The 21,139-nt window shown below is 41.4% G+C and overlaps 2 protein-coding genes across 2 annotated transcripts in view; both read left to right on the top strand.

Moving 5' to 3' along the window:
• LOC309704938 (protein NLRC3-like) overlaps nucleotides 1-11,783 on the top strand; it is a 28,570-nt gene extending 16,787 nt beyond the window's left edge. Inside the window, exons 9-12 of the mRNA XM_082530455.1 lie at nucleotides 1,530-1,703; nucleotides 1,959-2,132; nucleotides 2,312-2,485; nucleotides 11,561-11,783. Coding sequence (XP_082386581.1) covers nucleotides 1,530-1,703; nucleotides 1,959-2,132; nucleotides 2,312-2,485; nucleotides 11,561-11,753 — 715 coding nt within the window. The 3' untranslated portion in view covers nucleotides 11,754-11,783. The remainder of the gene's footprint in view (nucleotides 1-1,529; nucleotides 1,704-1,958; nucleotides 2,133-2,311; nucleotides 2,486-11,560) is intronic.
• A 7,406-nt stretch (nucleotides 11,784-19,189) lies between these two features.
• Nucleotides 19,190-20,308, top strand: LOC309705013 (stonustoxin subunit alpha-like; the record flags this gene model as incomplete). Its single annotated transcript, XM_082530607.1, has 2 exons — nucleotides 19,190-19,262; nucleotides 19,411-20,308. Coding segments are annotated over 2 exons (597 nt in total), but the record flags the coding sequence as incomplete, so codon positions are not given.
• Nucleotides 20,309-21,139: the final 831 nt, after the last annotated feature.

Below are 21,139 nucleotides of genomic sequence, written 5' to 3' on the forward strand. Positions count from 1 at the left end.
CAGCACCCCCCCCCCCCCCCTCCAGGGACTCTAGGAACTCTGAACTGCCACTCGGCGCATAAGCGCAGATGACAGTCAGGACCCGTTCCCCGACCCTAAGGCGCAGGGAACAAACCCTCTCGTCCACCGGGAAAATCCCCAACGTACCGGCAGCAAGCCGAGGGGATATTAGAATACCCACCCAGCCCGCCGCCTCTCACCAGGGGCAACTCCAGACTGAGACAGAGTCCAGCCCCTCTCCAGGAGACTGGTTCCAGAGCCCAAGCCATGCGTAGAGGTGAGCCCGACTATATCTAGCCGGTACCTCTCAACCTCACGCACTAACTCAGGCTCCTTCCCCACCAGAGAGGTGACATTCCATGTCCCTATTGCCAGTCTTGGCAGCTGGGGGTCAGTCCACCAAGGCCTCCGCTCCTGGCCGCCACCCGGCACACAATGCACCCGACCCCTATGGCGCCTCCTGCGGGTGGTGGGCCTGCAGGAGGATGGGCCCATGTCTCCTCTTCGGGCTGTGCCCGGCCGGGCCCCATGGACTAAGGCCCGGCCACCAGACGCTCGCCCTCGGGCACCCTCCCCGGGCCTGGCTCCAGGGGGGGGGCCCTGGTAACCCTATCCCGGGGAGGGTAAACTGTTCTCTCGATATCCTTTTCATAAGGGTCTTCTGAATCGCTCTTTGTCTGGTCCCTCACCCAGGACCAATTTGCCATGGGAGACCCTACCAGGGGGCAAAAGCCCCCAGACAAAATAGCCCCTGGGATCCCTGGGACACACAAACCCCTCCACCACGATAAGGTAGCGATTCAAGGAGGAGAACTTGGGCTTCATAATTGAAATTGCCACTCAGGTCCTGTTTCTTGACAGTATTCATATCTAACTGTAAGGCTTCCATAACCAGTGTTCCCACAGAATTACAGTGGGTTCTCTCTGGGTCCTCTACAGTTTCTTCCCACTGTCCACAGACATGCAGTTAGATTACCTGGTGATCTAAACTTCATGCAGGTGTGTGTGTGAGAATGGTTGTCTTTCCCTCTGTGGGCTTAGTGGAAGAGACTGGATGGATCTCTGCTTTGTCTTTGATATATCCTGACAGCAAACATTCTCCATGAAGTCTGCATTTCAGCTCATCTCCTTTATACACACCTTTAACAGGAGGAGTTTTATACAGCTAGTGTTTAAAATCCAGTGTTACTCACAGTTAAATAGCATAACAATTACTGAATTAGTAAGATTTTCTAAAATAATTGTTTTAGTTAATATTGTATGATAGTGTACACAGAATTATTAGCTCAGTAGGTAGAGTGGTCGCCCCATGATCATAAGGTCAGGGGTCGAATCCACCGAACAGCTACCTTGATGGTACCCCTGAGCAAGGTACCATCAAGGTACCAATCGTGTGCACTGGACTGGTAGCACTCATAGTGTCATAGGTTGGTTTTTTTTGTTTTTTTTAAAAGGTTTAACATATAAACAAATTTCATTTGATCACATATATTTTTTGTTTTGTTTTGTTTTTTCCCTTTCTCTCCCAGACTGAGCAGCTGTAACATCTCAGAGGAAGGCTGTGAAAATTTGTTGTCAGTGGTCAGCTCCCAGTCCTGTAGTCTGAGAGAGCTGGACCTGAGTACCAACAGCCTGAAAGCTTCAGCAGTAAAGCTTCTGTCTGCTGCAGTGGAGAGTCCACACGCCAAACTGAATATTCTGAGGTCAGATCAATTTGTATTCTGTTTAGTTCTGTTTGTTTATATGTTTGATGTTTGGTTTTGTTTATATCAACTAACAAAAATAATCAATAATTTAACCAGTAAAGGTAAACTTTATCCAGTTATCCTTGTTCCATAGCATTTTTATTCATTTATAAGTTAAAGTGAACTTATACTAACCTGCTCAGCACAAGACAATAAGCTATTGCACCCTGATTACACTTTAACAACAATCTTTATTCATGTTTTTATCTTCAGACTTAACATCTGTGAACTCTCAGAGGAAAACTGTGAAGCTCTGTCCTCAGTTCTCAGCTCGCAGTCCTCTAGTCTGACAGAGCTGGACCTGAGTATCAGAAAGCTACAGGATTCAGGAGTGAAGCTTCTGTCTGCTGGACTACAACGTTTAAACTGTAAACTGAATACTCTGAGGTCAGATCAGAAAACAGTTTGTTGTTAGAATTATTCAATTATTTAAGTTCATACATATGATGTTGTTTCTTAGTATGTTTATGTTTCCTCTAAAAATAGAAAGTCAAGATTTAATGTTGTGAAATGTATTAACAAACTCAACATGAGTATTTGTTGTATGACTGTCTTTTATTTTTCAGACTGAGTGGCTGTAACCTGTCAGAGAGAAGCTGTGAAGCTCTGTCCTCAGTCCTCAGCTCCCAGTCCTCCAGTCTGAGAGAGCTGGACCTGAGTAACTCTGACCTGCAGGATTCAGGAGTGAAGCTTCTGTCCGCTGGACTAAAGAGTTCACAGTGTGCAGTGGAAACTCTCAGGTCAGGATTCAAACTTTTCCACAGATGATCATTTGAAATGTGACTTATATTATTGTATAAACAGGTAACCTTTATACAGCTGTCAAGTGAACTTTTATTTACATTTGAGTGGATAATTGGACTCCGAATTACTTTCAAAAGTAATTGGCGACTACCGATTGGTTTGCTGTTAGTTTTTTATTCACAGTACTTACTTAATTTTAAAGGCTGATTTCTCAAAATGAGATGTTTATCTTTTCTTCTACAACACTTGGAGCCACCAAATCTTCTTGCTTCATTTATTCATTACAGTTTGATTTAAAGAATATTAGACTCGTAACATAATAAATACATTTATTTCACTTCTTCTTGAGAGAAAGAAAGGGATGACTGGGTGAGCTCCAGTGGTTCATCCCAGCAGAGAGAGCAGCACACTGGGCTGCAAATGATCACAGTAGTAATAGCCATAGTTTGATAAAACAGGCATTCTTACCCTGTAGATAATACAGGGTTCTGGTGCCGATGTGGGGGAGGGGAGTCGCCCGGTACTAACTACATACTGAAGTGTCTTGTGTTCCAAGAACAAAACGACCAAGACAGAGAGATCCTACTGGCAACCTTCTGGTTACAAGATGAGCTTCCCAACCCCCAGAACCGCGGTCTTATCCTCCAGTTCTGTGTTGATGATAATCACATAATAGGAGAGCAGCTGGGCATCCAGTGGAAGTGTGATGGAAATCAAAATCCTGAATTGGATTCGGTGCGGTTGCGTTACTATTTTTCAACAACCAATCTTATATCAGCTGCATGGAAGTAGCTATAAGTAATCTGGGCGCTACAGCTTTAACCCTTTAAGACTTACCATAGAACCAAGTCCGCCACAGCTTATATTATATTTTTACATGCTGTGGAGCCATTTTTGGGAGCATTTCAAGTTGCTCTACATCAATACAACCATTACAGCCTAAATTTTAATAATATGCATGCATTAAGTGCATAGAAATTACATAAATTGCAAAAAGTGCAATAAACTAAAAAAAATTTGAAAATCGTTTTTGTTTTTTAACATATATTTCTAGTTAGAGAAATTTAAGAGGCTTATCCCTCAAAACTGTAAATGCAAAAAAGTTGCACAAAATAGTTTCCCACCACATGAAATTTATTTTGAGTGCCTTCATAGTTTTATTTTTGAAATACACTAATTTCTATACACTGCAGGAAAAACGAAAATAAATATTATAGTGCAAATTTGCAAAAAAGCAGCATATGCATCAAAATAAACTATTTCCAGCAGTGCAATATGAGTCCTAAGCATCCCAGAAACAACACAGAAAGTCAGAAAGTCAAACATAACTTTAAAAAACACTAGTATAGGGTTATGAGGCCATGATGGTAAAAAATACATTTCTGCAAAAATGACATCACTTCCGGTTTTGGGCAGGTCATGGCGGATATGCGATAGTTCACGCTGATGTCAATTCCAAAGTAGGAAGTGTTACAAACAGCTGATCGGATCGGCAAAGCGTGTTTCTGGAATATTATGTTACGCAAAACAGAGTGTGCCCACTCTGACCGGCTTTAAAGGGTTAAGCAGCTGCATGCACTCCCGCGGACAGCGATCACTTTCTGGCAGACGATCACTTTTTGGCACAACACCTGGAGCTAAGGGGGCAAAACAATCGCATGAGTGCTGCTGTTTGGCTGAGGAAGAATAAAGTATTCATGGTAAGCCAATCACATGACCACTTCAAGATTACAAAGCAACAAGGTGACATATACCAGTTTTTAAATTGTGTTGATAGGTCACATAAAACCAGAGTCATGATAAACAATATATACGCAGCGTTTTTTTCCTCAATAGTTTCGTCACTTTTACTGTCTAAGGACAGCACAGCAAGCACTCTCTGCTTATGAGCAAAAAAAACCCAAATCATCCCTTTCCTGTTGGTGGAAAAATGAACCATGTCGACCAATCAAAAAAAATGATATAGCAACATGACATTTGGTTGTTTAGGAAGAGGGGGAAATTTTAGGAGTGACGGTGTGAGATGTGAGAGATTTGTGACGTTTAGCGTATTTGGAGTGTGTGCATAGTATGTTGTGTTGTGTAGTTAGTGTGTAGGGGAAAAAAGAACAAAAAAAGTTAGTGTGTAGTGTAGTGGATAGTTTTATGTTGTCTGTCAGAACAATGAGGCAATTGCTGAATGTTAAGTGCCCTGAGGCGACTGTTGTGATTTGGCACTATATAAATAGAGTTGAATTGAATGGAATTGTTACAGGTGCTGCCACAAAACCAGCAAATGCAGATTACAGTGTAAACGGTGTCTCCAGGTAGAAACAGCAGTGATACACCTGCTGCTGTCAGACCTGCAGGTATCAGGCTGTGATGTTCTCCTTTATGGTGGACAGAAATTATTTTTTTTGGAGTGGCACAAATAATTTGTGGCATCTTATTTAATGCAGAACAGCTGATTGTTCTGTAAATAGTTTGAAATAGTTATTTTTAAAAAATCAAGGTAAAAGGTAAATTGTTACAAATAACAAAATGGTTGTTTGCAAACCTTGTGTATAGGATTTTAAGGGTGTTCGTCTTGTAACCGGAAGGTTGCCGGTTCGAGCCCCGGCTCGGACAGTCTCGGTCATTGTGTCTTTGGGCAAGACACTTCACCTAGCGCCTACTGGTGATGGCCAGAGGGGCCGATGGTGCGATATGGCAGCCTCGCTTCTGTCAGTCTGCCCCAGGGCAGCTGTGGCTACAACTGTAGTTGCCTCCACCAGTGTGTGAATGTGAGAGTGAATGAATAGTGGCATTGTAAAGCACTTTAAGGCCCGAAAAGCGCTATATAAATGCAATCCATTATTATTATTATTATTATTATTATTATTAAAATATTATTAAAATATTAAAATTATTAGATTTCAAGTTAATGATTTATTAAACATGTTTGTGGTTGTAACAGTAAAAAATATAACTTTTTCTACTCATATTGTTTTTTGTCTGATTTTAGGTCAATTGTGTTAATACAGTATGTCAAAATGAAAACATAACTGTAAATTCAGACACGTGAGGTTGTGCTGAAAAGAATGATACCAAACAGGCAAAGTAAATAGTTTTTAAAGGTGGAATATAGAGGTCAAATCAAAAGTAGTTAAAAATGGCCAATTATACCCTGGACCCCAGAGGGTTGAACATTTTTTTTAAAGTAACGCAATAGTTACTTTTCAAGTAATTAATTACTTTTAGTAACTGACTTACAATATTTTAACTCTAAGTAACTACGTAGAGTTAACTATAGTTAGTAGTATAGTTACTAGAGATGGCACGATACCACTTTTTTATGTCCGATACCGATACCGATATCATAAATTTGGATATCTGCCGATACCGATATGAATCCGATATAGTGTTTTTTAATCAACAAAACTGTTTTTTAAAATATCTTGCTGCATTTTGTATAAGTTCATACTAAAGTTTAAAACAACAACTACACTAAAGCTATTCTGTTATACCTGTATGCAAAAAAAAAAATTTCATAGTTCAGCAATACTGATCAATCTAATAAACTTAAACCTACACCATCCTCCCTATTCTGGTATTTTAAAGAGTACTTAGCGTAAATATTAAGCAACCTAACTAATAGGGTTCCAACTCCCAGCAACAACAAAAATAAATAAATAAAAAATAGGGAACCACCCCTCACGCTCCACCTCATGATGCTTAATCGACGTAATCAACCTTAATTTGATGCAGTGTGAAAAAAAATGCACAGAAATCAATTATTTTTCAAGAAATATTAAATAGATTCAACATCTTTCTTCAACAAAATTGCAGACTGCACAGATGGTACCTTCCCAAAGGAAAAAGTACTATAGCTTACTAGGGTATATATATTAGACTTAATAGTTACTATATACAGTAATTGACTTCTATTCATTTTACATCAAATTAAAACTTTGTGTGTCAGATAATTATTTATTAAAAGCTCGACATTTTAAATGAGAATAAGAAAGAAAAGTATGTCTTTGTGCCCCCTTTTCCCTGTTCATGCCCTATCGGCCCCCCTGGCTAAACTTTGCTAGATCCGCCCCTGCACAGTTACCAGCGTCAGCTACGTAGAAAAAGATCCTCGAGTAGAAAGTAATATTAAATAAATTGTAACAACAGCTTATCAAGCTTAAACGTGCTGCTGTTGTTCAGCCGCTGGTTTCCTCTTTCTGGTGCAAAGTGGGCCAAAAACAAACTAGAGACACGGACTCGCGACAGAAAAGCCGATCAGCTGATCATTAAGCAGTTTCATGATTGAAGTAGCAGCAAGAAGAGGCAGTCGTTTGTTAAGCTTAACGCAGGAATGCTTTACAAACATTCAGAGATGGACTTACACACTTGCTTTACTTCTCTCGGGATAACTTTGTCGGAGATGAAATGCCGGGTTGCTAGCGAAGCTCCAAATGCTATCCAGACCACCGACAGGTCCTGCATGCCACAGCCGCTCTATCACGTGATGCATACTGCTCCGACGTGCTAACGTTCTGAGGTGAGTTACGGCGTGTGGCAAGTTTTGTGAGGTGCTTTCGTGATATTTAATGGATCGGATTACATTTTTTATTTTTCTCCGATATCCGATCCAGTAATTTAGGTCAGTATCGGACCGATACCGATACGTAATATCGGATCGGTCCATCTCTAATAGTTACTAGTTACTTCTTGGTAACTACTAACTATAATTACTTGTTCAAAGTCACTTGCCCAACACTGATCCCAAACCATCTCCACTGGGTTTAGGTCAGGTGACTGTATCCTCACTACAGACCGAATAAATCACCTGAATTTGGAAGTCTGCCTCCGTGTTCTTTAACCGGAGCACACCCACCGTACCTGGCCACTCTAAATCAGCTAAACTCCTGGAGACAACACTTTGTCCATTTTATTTAGACACAGCGGCACCTCTGAAGCAAAGTGTTGTCCATTCTTCAAATTTCTATCCCTGGATAAATGAAAATACTCAAAATTTCAAGAGATATTCTGTCAAGTTAGAACGTTTATGGAAGGCTTCCAAGCTTGAGGTTCATCGAGTACATCTCAAGGAATCAATATCCTCACTTAACAACATGATAAAAAAGCTGGAACTGAATAGTTTTCAAATCTAATGGCTTCAGAAAAGAACCAAAGTATTGTTTGATACAATTATGAAAATTGTCTCTCCTGATATTCCTCGTGTACCAGTCTATACTAAATCTGATTGTAATGAATCATTGAACGAACGTGGAAAAAACAGTTGCAGAACAACTTAACGACTTTCTGGAGAAAAACAGTGTTCTGGACATTTTCCAGTCTGGTTTCTGTAAACTGTCCTCCACTGAGATGGCTTAACTTAAAGTGTGTGGTGACATTCTGATGGCAGCAGACTCTGGAGAGTGCACTGAGTTGGATGTCTCCTCTGCTTTTGATACTGTTGATCACAGCATCATGATAAATAGGCTGAAGGACTTGTTCAGGATTACTGGTGTTGCTTTAAAATGGTTTGTCGTATCTACTGTATCTGAGAGATCTTTGACTGTCTGTATGAATCATGTGTTGTCTGAAACATCCGTTCTGCCTTCTGGGGTACCTCAAGGATCTGTTTTAGGCCCGATTCTCTTTTTGGTTTATATACGTCCTCTAGGCCACAGGTGACAAACGCCAGGCCTCGAGGGCTGGTGTCCTGCAGTTTTTAGATGTTTCCTTGATCCATCACATCTGATTTAAATGGTTAAATTCCTCCTCAACACGTCCTGAGGTTCTCCAGAGGCCTGGTAATGAATTTGATTCAGGTGTGCTGACCCAGGGTTAGACCTAAAACCTGCAGGACACCGGCCCTCGAGGCCTGGAGTTCCCCACCCCTGCTCTAGGCCAAATTATCAGATATTACAATAATATTTCTTATCATCTCTACGCTGATGACATTCAGACATTAAGTTATACTGTTCTTTCAAAGATTCTCAGTTTGATACATTTTCTTTTTTAAATAATTGTCTTTCAGGAATCAAATAATTGTGAAACTTCAACTTTCTCCAGTTTAATACGGATAAAACAGAAACTTTGATCATTGCTCCTGATCACATGTCTTCAGAAATTAGGCAGCAGATCAGTTTTTAGGTCCTTCCATTAAATCGAGTCTCAGAAACTTAGGTGTTATTTTCGACAGTTCAATGTTGCTTGAGAAACTCTCTAAACAACTGTTTCAAAACTGTTTTTATCATCCAAGAAACATTTCTAAACTCAGACTGGTGTCAAAGGCAGAACTTGAGATGATTCTTCATGCTTTTATCTCTACTCACTTGGAGTATTGTAATGGTCTTTTTACTTGTCTCAACAAATCAGCTCTGGAGCTTCACACTGTACAGAATGCTGCGGCGAGACTTTTAACTGGCACAAACAAGAGGTCACACATTACTCCAGTTTTGGCTTCTCTTCATTGGTTGCCACTAAATTTTAGGGTTCATTTTAACATTATACTCATAACTTTTAGAGCTGTACATGGTGAAGCTCCTCAGTGCATCTCTGACCTGTTGAAACCTCATGCTTCATACCGAGCACTTAGGTCTTTAGGTCAGAGGTCACTATTGGTCCCACAGACTCGGTTCAACACACGTGGGGATCGAGCTTTTCAGGCACCGAGGCTGTGGAACTCCCTGCTGTTATCTTTATGCTGTCTAGACTCCACTGACTCTTTGAAAAAGCAGATGAAGACATTTCTATACAAACGAGATTATGTGCTATATAAATATATTCTACTTACTTACTTGAATAATAGTTCATTTATGAATATTTTTTTATTAAAATATTTATTTTCTTTACTTTATCACCCAATTAAATTATAATTCTGTAAATAAGGGTGATAGTGTGGCCTGTGTAGGTTGTCTTCAGGTTCTCTGCTTCCTCCCACAGTCCAAAAACATGCATGCTGGGTTAACTGGAGTGATTGTGAGCATAAATGCATAAGTGTTTACCTGGCTACATCACCGTGGTTACAGATGCTGAACCTATAACCTGGTCTGGATCAGGTTATATTCAGAGTGTGTGTTTTAAAATTGACTGAAGTGCCTCGTTTTCACTGAGCCTTTCATTTACAGAAAGCTTTAAGTGTGATATAGATTCAGTCATATCTGACTAATGTCAGTGAGTGAGGCCGAGCTGTAAAGTCACATTTCTGCTAATTAGCACACCAGCTAACTAGCACACCGGCTATCTAGCAAACCAGCTAAGTAGCAGACCAGCTAACTAGCGAACCGGCTAACTAGCACACTGGCTAACTAGTACACCAGCCGACTAGCGAACCGGCTAACTAGCATACCAGCTAACTAGCACACCAGCTGACTAGCGAACCGGCTAAATAGCACACCGGCTAACTAGCACACCAGCTAACTAGCAGACCAGCTAACTGCAGCCACAGGCTGAAGGACGATTAAATGTAGTGGAGATATCAGGGATTACACTGGTGTGTCCGATTCACTCTTTAGCACTCCAGTCACTCTGGTGTGTCAGCCAGAGCACCACTGAAGGCCCAGCGTGTGGAATAAGGAGCTTAAGGTTTGGTTTGAGGCACTTTATTCTTTCACTGATTGATTCTTGTGGCTGTGATCACGTGTGTGGTTTCTTACAAAAAGGAAGTACACAATACAAATACATGACAAATAAGATGAATAGATAAGTTACATATCCAGTTATATGTACGTACATCAGTATAGCTAATATAGCCATATATAAGGACAAAGATCACAGTACTATAATGCAGTAATGTTAAACACAAAGGTGTATATCTACATAAATCTATCCTATCAGTGATCAGAGTACTGTAGTATACTTCTACTACTTACACTATACAAACTAAACTGCATTAGTGTGACTTTAAGTTACCATCAGTACAGACGAACTGATGGTAGTTGGACAAAATAAAGGCTTTGCAATTATTGTGAAGGGCTTCCAGTTAAAGTAAGATCAGCTGATTACCTCATAACAAATTGTTTGCTATAGAATGCAGCTCCCAGTCTTCATTAATATCATGTACTATAACTCCCAGGTCTCCAGAGAGACCAACAGCTGGTGCACGTTGTAACGCTGTGGCTGTCGTAGTCTCTCCTTTTTCTACAGCTCATTTGTTCTTCTTGTGATGGTGCGTCTTGAGGGAGGCTCATACATGCGGTCATTTGTTGATCCTAAGAACGTTCCTCAGACCGACTTCTTCAACAACACTAATTGGCCTGAAGTTTGTAGCTACTCACTTCACTGTGGCGTCTGTTAGCTTGTCTTTCTTTGGTTTATCTTGACTCCTCCCACTAGCTGAATCTACGTAGTCTGCCCAAGCCTCCCACCTCTGTTAGTTTGGGTGGTTTGTTTGCTGCCATCAACAGCGTGTAATGCATTTAAATGATACTTCAGACTTGAAGTACTCCGACGATAAAAAACTCAACTTTGCTTAAAAATAACTTTAGTTGTATCAACACTGCCCTCTGGAATAATTAGACTTTGGTGACAAACTGATGTGATCTCCATGTTTCCTTTGTTGGACTGTGGGCGAGTGTCAGAACTGAATGTACTGAGTAACATGTGGAGTTTAAATATGTGTCAGTTCCAGTTTTAGAGCTCTAAAGTGCAGCTATCATGTTAGGAATATGTTAGGAATAGACAGGAACACTGAGCACACTGAGGTCAAATCTTTATTTATCCAGTTCATCTGTAGGCTGAGCTCAGTCCATCCATTTAGTGAAATGATGTTTAAAGGTCTCCTTGTTCTGTGAGCGTGCACAGATCCTGAAGCAGAAAGCCTGGGTTAACAGAGAAATGATCATCACTGTGATGATGCTCACCATCTCTGACTGGGATTTGAGGTTTTGTCAAAGCAGCAAAGAAAGCCTGGCTATGTTGGACTGGGTGTGGAAGCAGCTCCCAGTTTGAGTTCAGGAGACAGACACCCTCTCTACTTTGACGATCAGCTTCAAACTTTCCTTTTTGATAAAACTTATAGTTAGAGCTGGATCAGGTGACCCTGAACCATCACTTAGTTATGCTGCTATAGAGATGGATAACAGATGGATTGTTGTTTTGTGTGTCTGCAGTCTGTCAGGCTGTCTGATCACAGAGGAAGGCTGTACTTCTCTGGCCTCAGCTCTGACCTCCAACCCCTCCCATCTGAGAGAGCTGGACCTGAGCTACAATCATCCAGGTGACTCAGGAATGAAGCTTCTGTCGGCTGGACTGAAGGATCCAGGCTGGAGACTGGACACTCTCAGGTATGGAGAGAATGTCTGATATAGGAGGAAGAGCTGGAATCATTTCCTGTGTCTTTCACTCACTTCCTGTTTGTTTCCTGCAGATGAGACATGAACAATCACACATGCAGGAATATTTGCAGGGACAGACACACTAGTCTAGCTGGATAGTACATGGATATTTATGTAGGGGGTCTTCAAGGAGTCTGTTTGCAGGAACATTAATGATAACTGATAAGTCATGTTGAGAGTTTCATTAAAAGTAGACTTACAGTTAGGTAATATTTGGACAGAGACAACATTTTGTAACTTTAGATACAAGTATCAGCCATGTGTGTGTTTCCCATGCTGTATGTCCACAGTCACAGTGACAGTCAGTGACACTGACAGAAGGATGAAACAAGGCTGTGAATCATTTCAGTCTGTGTGTGTGACAAAGAGGCAGACAGGAGCAGCTAACATTTGGAAATGGAAGCTTACTGGAAACACTACATTCACGGCTGAATTCACAATAGATTTGTTCTCAAGTGCACATTTAGCAGCTAATGCTAATACTGTTTTCCCTTTGCTTTCTACAGCAGCTATTGCTAAGTAGGCCACTTTGCTCCGCTAAGGATTTGTGTGACCATGATGGAGACTCTGATAAGCTAATGCTGCTAAGCTAATGCTGTTTACGGGCCCTGTTAGAATCAATATTTCATTCTCATTCTGTTGTTTGAGAACAATATTAACGTTTCACATCATTATAACACAAGAGAAAAGGGTATTGGCATTAGCTACTAGTGCTTATTCACCTCAAATTACCTTTAGCTGCTAATGGCAGCCTACTTAGCATTAACTCCTCACTAATATAATGCTAATTTACATCAAATTAGCATTAACTGCTCATATTGTTATAAGGAAAGAGAAAACGGTATTAGCATTTGCTGCTAATAATTATTCACCCCTAATTAGAATAAGCCGCTAAAAGCAGCCAACTTAGCATTAATTCCTCACTTTGTTGTTACCCAACGGAAAAGAGTATTAGTATTAGCTACTATCATTTTTAATAAGTAAGAGAAAACAGTATTAGCAGTAGCGCATAATGCTAATTCACGTCAACGTAGTATTAGTTAATAATGGCAGCCTACTTAGCATTAACTGCTCACTAATATAATGCTAATTCGCATCAAATTAGCATTAGCTGCTCAAGTTGTTATAAGGAAAAAGAGAAAACGGTATTAGTATTAGCTGCTAATAATTATTCACCCCTAATTAGAGTTAGCCCCTAATGGCAGTCTACTTAGCATTAACTCCTGACATTGTTATAATGCAGGGGAAAAGAGTTACCATTATCGGATAATGCTAATTCTCATCAAATTAGCATTAGTTAATAACGGTAGACTTCATATCATTAGCTGCTGTCATTCTTACAAAGCAAACAGTATGAGCATTAGCTGTTAATCCTTTTTCATCTAAAATTAGAATTAGCCACTAATGGCGTATTGTTAAAAAGTAAGAAAAAACATTGTTAGCATAAGCGGATAATGCTAATTCATCTCAAATTAGTATTAGCTAATAATGGCACCTGCTTAGCATTAGCTGGTCACATTGTTATAAGGCAAGAAAATATGGTATTAGCATTAGCTGCCAATTTCTATTTACCTAAAATTAGCATTAGCCACTAATGGTAGCCTATAGCAAAAACTTCTTAATGCTAAATGAAGTTAATTAATGCTAAGTAGGTTTAACTGAAATTAAAGTAGTGTTAGCATTAGCTGCTGATATTGTTAAAAGGTAAGATAAAACATTGCTAGCAGCAGCGGATAATGCTAACACACATAATAATTAGCATTACCTAATAATGGCAGCCTTCTTAGCATTAGCTGCTCATATTGTTATAATGCAAGGGAAAAGAGTTGGCAAAAACAGTGTTAGCATTAGTGGATAATGCTAATTCACCTAAATTAGCATTAGCTAATAATGGCTACGTACTTAGCATTACCTACTAATATTGATATAAAGCAAGAAAATATGGTATTAGCATTAGCTTCTAATGCTTTCTCATCTAAAATTAGAATTAGCCACTAATGGCATCCTATTTAGCCTTAACTCTTCACATCGCAAGGGAAAAATTAGAATTCAATAAAAAAAAAAGTGTTCACATTAGCTACTTGTATTGTTAAAAAGTAAGAAAAAACATTGTTAGCATAAGGGGATAATGCTAATTCACCTCAAATTAGTATTAGCTAATAACGGCAACCTACATAGCATTAGCTGGTCACATTGTTATAAAGCAAGAAAATATGGTATTAGCATTATCTGCCAATTCCTATTCACCTAAAATTAGCATTACCTGCTAATGGCAGTCTACTTAGCATTAACTCCTCACTAATGTGATGCTAATTCACATTAAATTAGCTTTAGCATTAGCTGCTAGCATCAGCCTACCTAGCACTAGCTGCTCACATTGTTAAAAGGGAAGAGAATACGATATTAGCATTAGCTGGTAATATTTATTCACCCCTAATTAGAATTAGCCACTAATGGCAGCATACTTAGCGTTAACTCCTCACATCGTTGTAATGCAAATGAGGCTAACTTGCATTAAATTAGACTGCTGTTATTAGCTAATGCTATTTAGCAGTAGCTGCTCACATTGTTATAAAGCAAAGGAAAACGATATGAGCATTAGGTTCTAATGCGTATTTGCCTTAAATTAGACGTAGGTGCTAATGGCAGCCTACTTAGCATTAGCAGCTCAGATGTTATAATGCTAGGAAAAAGAGTGTTAGCATTAGCCGTTCACATTGTTATAAAGTTAAGGGAAATAGTGTTAGCATTAGCTACTCACATTTTTAAAAAAAGTAAGTGTTAGCATTAGTGCATAATGCTAATTCATGTCAAATTAGCATTGGTTAATAACGGCAGCCTATTTAGCATTAGCAGATAATGTTGACCTTGGCCCACTGGAAAAGTTAAGAACTAAAGATTTAGGAGTGTTTCTCGATAGCTCTTTCTCGTTTGAGAAACAAATAAATTCTGTTATTAAAACCAGCTGTAAGGTTTATATTGTTGATTGTCATTTATGCTTAGAAATATTTACTCATATATGCTTAGAGTTGTATAATCGATTGCATAATGATAGAGGTTTGATCCTGAGTAGTCTGTAAAGACTCTGTGTGCCTTCCAGAGTGCTCTGGCATGCACACACCACTTGGGGCCATGAGAGAGGTCGTACCCTCTCTTACTGATTTATGGTGTAGGACAGGGGTCTCAAACTCAATTTAGCTGGGGGCCGCTGCAGGCAGAGTCTGGGTGAGGCTGGGCCGCATTAGGTTTTCCACAAGAAAGACATGGTTAAAAAATTCCAATCTTCTCAAATCTCTTTATTTTTATTTTTTAACACAAAATATGAAAAATGAATAAACAAATTAAGAATTAATAAGAAAATCAATCAATCTGTAAAACATAAATAAAACAATAATAAGATATTTTTAGTCAGTGAACTTGTGTGTTTCTTTCAGTCTTCTATATCTGCTGTGTTTAGATTGAAATGTCTGTATTAACAGTTCTATAACCTTCTTCTGAACATGAATGGAACACTGGAGAAAATGAACTGTTCTTCTGAACATGGCTTCTCTTGCCTACTCCTTGCTGCTAGAGACCTGGCAGCGTTTCCTCTCGCATAGCCGAGCCAGATTTGGCCTGAGGGAGGAAGCAGTTGCGGCCCTCAGTACGTCTTGAAGATGATCATCCGTAAGTCTGGACCTGTACTTGGACTTATTGAAGTTCAAAGTGGAGAAGAGCTTTTGGCACAAGTATGTGCTACCAAAAAGGCACATGGTCCGCTTGAACATTCGGGAAAGCCGAGGGAAACTAGGGCTCAAGTCTCTCAAAAATTGTCCAAGCTTGTCTGCTTTTCCACTCACCTCCCTGAACTTTGCTTTGAGTTCAGAGTTGCACTGCAGCTCAATGAGCTCCATTTGAAGCACAGAAGGGGCATCTTGCACATCAAAGGGGTCCGCAAAAATGTGAAAGGTGGCTCTGTGTGTCTTGAAGTCAGCAAATCTGTGATCAAATTCCTCCTGTAGCCTCAAAATGACATCAACATACTCGTCAGCACTGAATGGTGTGCCTGCATCCACGAGTGCCTTGCATGCTGGGAAATGGCAAAGGTTTGTCTGAGAGAGCTGAGCTTTCCAGAGCGCCAGTTTTGTGGAGAATGCTCTCACGTTGTCATAGGCAGCACTGACAAGTTGCCCCTGGCCTTGTAACGTCTTGTTCAGTACATTAAGCTCATGTGTCATATCAACAAGAAAAGCTGAGTCCATGAGCCATTTGGGATCAGTTAGCACAGGAACACTAACTCCATCCTTCTCCATGAAGGCTTCACTTCTGCTCTCAACTCAAAAAGTCTCTTTAATACATTTCCCCTGCTGAGCCAACGTACCTCAGTGAAGTCGAGCACATCCCCATATTCTGACTCCATTTCCTCTAGAAAAGCACAGAACCTTCGGTGCTTTAAGCCCCTGGATCTGATTTGGTTGATGCATTTCACAACAATAGACATCACATTGTCAAACTTCAGGCATTTGCTGCAAAGGACCTGCTGATGGATGATGCAGTGCAGAGCAATGGCCTCCTCCACGCCTTCCTCTTCCAGTTTGTTTTGTGCCACCAGTCCATGTTTCCTCCCTGTCATTGATGGCGCTCCATCTGTTGTTATTCCAACAAACCTCTTCCATGGCAAACCAACATTCTCAATGGCATCACACAGCTTGTAAATATCTGCTGAGCGGTGGTCTGGCCATGCATTGGAATTACTGTGAGCAGCTCCTCCATCACTTCAAAACTGTCATCAACACCACGGACATACATTGGGAGCTGGGCAGTGTCGGTGATGTCTGTGGTCTCATCAAGAGCGACTGAGTATACACTGAAACATTTGGCTTTCTCACACAGTTGGTCATAAATGTCACTTGACAGGTCAGAAATGCGATCTGCTGCGGTGTTGGCAGAAAGGCTGATGTTGCTAAACTGACCTTTCTTTCCCGGACAGACTATATTTGCAGCCTGCAATATGCACTTTTAGACAAATGCACCTTCTGTGAATGGCTTCCCTGCTTTAGCAATCATCTCACTAACCACGTGGCTCCGACTGCTGCATTATTCTCTTTGGTTGCTTTCTTGGAGAAATCTTGCTGCCTCAGTAGATCTGTTTTAAGACTGGCAACCCGGTTCGCTCTCTCGTCTCCCTGGTATTCTGCATCCAGCTCAGCATGTCTAGTTGTGTAATGACGTTTCAAATTGTATTCCTTGTGCAGCGCAACTTTCTCTGTGCAAATAAGACAGGTCGGGGTGCCCCTGTGCTCAACAAAGAAATATTGCATTGCCCACTTTTCCTGAAATTGTCGGTGCTCATCACCAACCTTTCTCTTCACCGCAGGCTTTGAAAAAGACATGTTTGGGGCTATGTGACATTTATAATTCTACTTGGTGTCACTGTCGCATTGAAGTTTCAATCAAGCGTTTAGCCGACGGACGGGGAACGTCTCAACGCGTAGAGAACGTCATTTCTGCTTCTTTTTCTTGCAACCGTAGCACGGCGATCGGCAGATAAAAAGCCGGTAGCAGTCTCCTTTGTTTTTACGCTCGATGTTCATGTCTTTCATGACGACACGAACACCGTGGCGTTTGCAGATGGTAGAAAGTGCAGGGATAGCGAGCGCAAAAAAGGCGACTGCTCACGGCGCCGGGCTGTTGTTACAGGAGAAAGAAGCGGAAATGACACCGTGACATATAACAAATAACATCAGCTGTTTCTGATGTTAGTTGTTTTGACTGCTTTTACATTATATTGAAATATATGTAATGTTCATGTTTGCTGCAATGCAAACGCAGTGATGCAAATAAAAACATGGAGCCACAAATTACGGTGCGACCCTATAATTAGTCCGGGTTACCGGGGACTGTTGTTGCCGATGAACAGGTGTCGCTATGTGACTGCAGACTAAATTGGGCTGCATTGAGTTCATGACTTTTCTTTTATCCCGCCGCCTACGCATCACTGTGAGAGTTAATATGAGATCTCTCTCTGTGGAAAAATAACTTTAAATCCCACTGACGTGTGTATAAATCTATATACGTATAATGTCCCGCTGGGCAGCAACTTAAAAAAACAACTTTTTTTGAAGTGTTGTGAACGCAGCGCACTGGGGCGAATGTCGGCGTTTGCCCAATAGAAAGGAGGAAGCCAGCCAGGCACAGGAAAGAAAGAAACACTCCAGGGCAACGCTGCTGGAACTTTGACTCATTGAGAAATGTTTCCCTGCTTGCATCAAGCCCGGCTGGTGTCCCCTGAGATCCATATCCCACCCTGATTGGTGGGTTAATTCAGCTCCGCCCACAACACTGTAAAGTGTCATACATTATCAAACTAACATTACATTTTCATATTAAGGTGGGGCCAAAAACTATCGTCCGGCAGGCCGCAATTGGCCCGCGGGCCGCGAGTTTGAGACCCCTGGTGTAGGAGGACACCTACTCTGTGTCTGGTTAAGTATAAGAGCCCTTTGTTAGGGGGACCGCTGGACTCTTAGCACCAGCTTTGGGGTCACAGGGTCACATCTGGAACACACACACACACACACACACACAGACACACACAGACACACACACACACACACACACACACACACACAGACACACACACACTCTCACACACACACAGACACACACACACACACACACACACACACACAGACACACACACACACACACACACACACTATGCACAGACTGGTACTCTTTGTTCATACCTGTGTAAGACGTCATAATGAACTTGTGCATATTCATGTAAGCTCAATAAAGAGCAGTGTTACGAGGGAGCAGACGAGAGCGACTGAGGTCAAGTGAAGGAACGGCGCTGTCACAGTTCTCTCCCTCATCAATTGTCTGGTTCCAGCGGTGGGTCTGTGCTAGACGACCCATCACCAGCTTTTTCCACTGGTTACCAGTACGTGGTAGAATCCACTTCCAGATCTGGTTGTCTTTAAATCTGTGAATGGATTGGCTCCATCTTATCTCTCTTTAACAAAAGAATCCAAGTGGAGCCCTCAGGTCTGCAGATAAGCAGCTTCTGACCAGAACTAGACGTAAAAACAGAGGTGAGCTTTATCGATGGCTGCAGCCAAACTCTGGAACAGTCGCCCTTCACATCAGGTCGTCACCAACACTGGACATTTTTAAAAGCCGGTTGGAAACACATTTGTACTCTGTAGCTTTCAATCCTGACCAGTCTTTATAGTCATTACTGTGTATGTTTCCTATTTTCTCTCTACTCTGTGCAGCACTTTGGCTCAAGCTGTTTTTAAATGTGCTGATAAATAAATGTAGATTTCTTTGAATAAAACAGTGGAGCCGAGCTTTGAGCTCAGTGTGTAACAGTGTGTGTGTGAGAGCCATGTAATGTCCATGTGTGCATGCTGACTGTGCTGCTCTGACCCCCCTCCTCCTTTCAGGGTGGAGCCTGCTGGAGTCCGATGGTTGAGACCAGGTCTGAGGAAGTGTAAGTGTGTTTTTAATGGGATTCATGAAAACAAAGCAGCACACATTCAACCATCTTCATCATGTCAGGAGTCATCATCAAAGTGTCAATCAATGAACAGATGATGGATCAATAACTGCAGCTGGATTGTGTTTGTTCTCTCCATCAGATTCCTGTCAACTCACAATCGACACAAACACAGTGAACACAAAGCTCCAACTGTCTGACAACAACAGGAAGGTGACACATGTGGAGGAGGTTCAGTCATATCCTGATCATCCAGACAGATTTGATTACTGGGAACAGCTGCTGTGTAGAAATGGTCTGACTGGTCGCTGTTACTGGGAGGTTGAGTGGAGAGGAAACGTTTATATATCAGTGAGTTACAGAAGCATCAGAAGGAAAGGAGGCAGAGACTGTGTGTTTGGATACAATGATCAGTCCTGGAGTCTGTGGTGCACTGATGATGGTCCTTGTTATGTCAGGCACAATAGAATAAAAACATCCATCTCCTCCTCCTCTGTCTCTAACAGAGCAGCAGTGTATGTGGACTGTCCTGCTGGCACTCTGTCCTTCTACAGAGTCTCCTCTGACACTCTGATCCACCTCCACACCTTCAACACCACATTCACTCAAACTCTTTATCCTGGGTTTAGTTTCTGGTCTCCTGGTGCCTCAGTGTCCCTGTGCTGATCCAACAGACAGTTTCCATGACTGCAAGTGTTGAGTGGAAAAATGCTACATTGCATTATTGCATCCTCTCACCACAGGAGGCGCTGTTGGCACCACTGATTGCTGATCAGCTGTTCTCTGATGATCTGATTGATACTGTGAATAACGGGACTCACTGAACTCTGTGACACAGTGAAGATTACAGAGTTTAACTTCACCCTTTAAGACTGACCACAGAACCAAGTCCGCCAGAGCTTTTGTTATATTTTTACATGCTGTGGAGCCATTTGTGGGAGCATTTCAAGTTGCTATACATCAATACAACTGTTATAGCCCTAATTTTAATAATATGTATGCATTAAGTCCATAGTAACTACATAAACTGCAAAAAAACCCTCTGCTCATCCATCTCTGTGTGTATCAGGATACATTTGGTTCATAATACACAGAAAAATCAGAGTTATTACCTGTAATAAATGTGAAAGATTCCTGCAGTGATAACCAGGCAGGACTGAAACACATCCAAGCTGTCACCACGGTAACAGCACCGCCCATCCACAGGTGAGGGGAGGAGCAAAAAGAGGGACTTTGACCATTTTATACTAAAAACACTCAACTAATGTTTCTAATATGAAACAAATAAGCCCACATTAATGTGAGCGTTTATTAAATAATAATAATGATGATTTCCTCCTGATCTCATTTCCACAGCAGAGAAAACTGTGGTGTATATTGAGGTGGAGGGTGTGGTCTGTGGCTCAGGTGTAGAGTGAGGGTGGGGTGCACCACAGCAGCATGCTGGGACTGCTGAGGGTGGAGGAGGGAGTGATGATGACATCAGAGCTGCAGCACAGAGACCAGTGAACACACAGTCTGTTCATCTTTGCATAGATACAATATACAGCACAATATTGAATGACAGACACGCTGTGGGAGCTTCCACAGATACACTGACGTCAGCATCCAGAGTCCTCCTGCTGCTCCCCCCTCAGAGCCCCGTGATCAGCACCAACACATTCAGTTAGATGACAGAGTCCAGCTGCAGCTAGAATCAGCTCCCCTCTGTGAACAACAGCACAGCGTCAGTGTTTCACACTCAGTGAAAGGAGGAAACAGCAGAAGAACACCATGTGTGCTACGTTTCCCAGGACACACTACAAACTGCACAAATACAGAGCAGCACGTGGAAGGACCTGGAGCTGCATTTACAGAGCTGCAGACAGCGT

This window comes from Aulonocara stuartgranti, assembly GCF_965226115.1.
Source record: "Aulonocara stuartgranti genome assembly, chromosome: 4".
Classification (NCBI taxonomy): Eukaryota; Metazoa; Chordata; class Actinopteri; order Cichliformes; family Cichlidae; genus Aulonocara; species Aulonocara stuartgranti.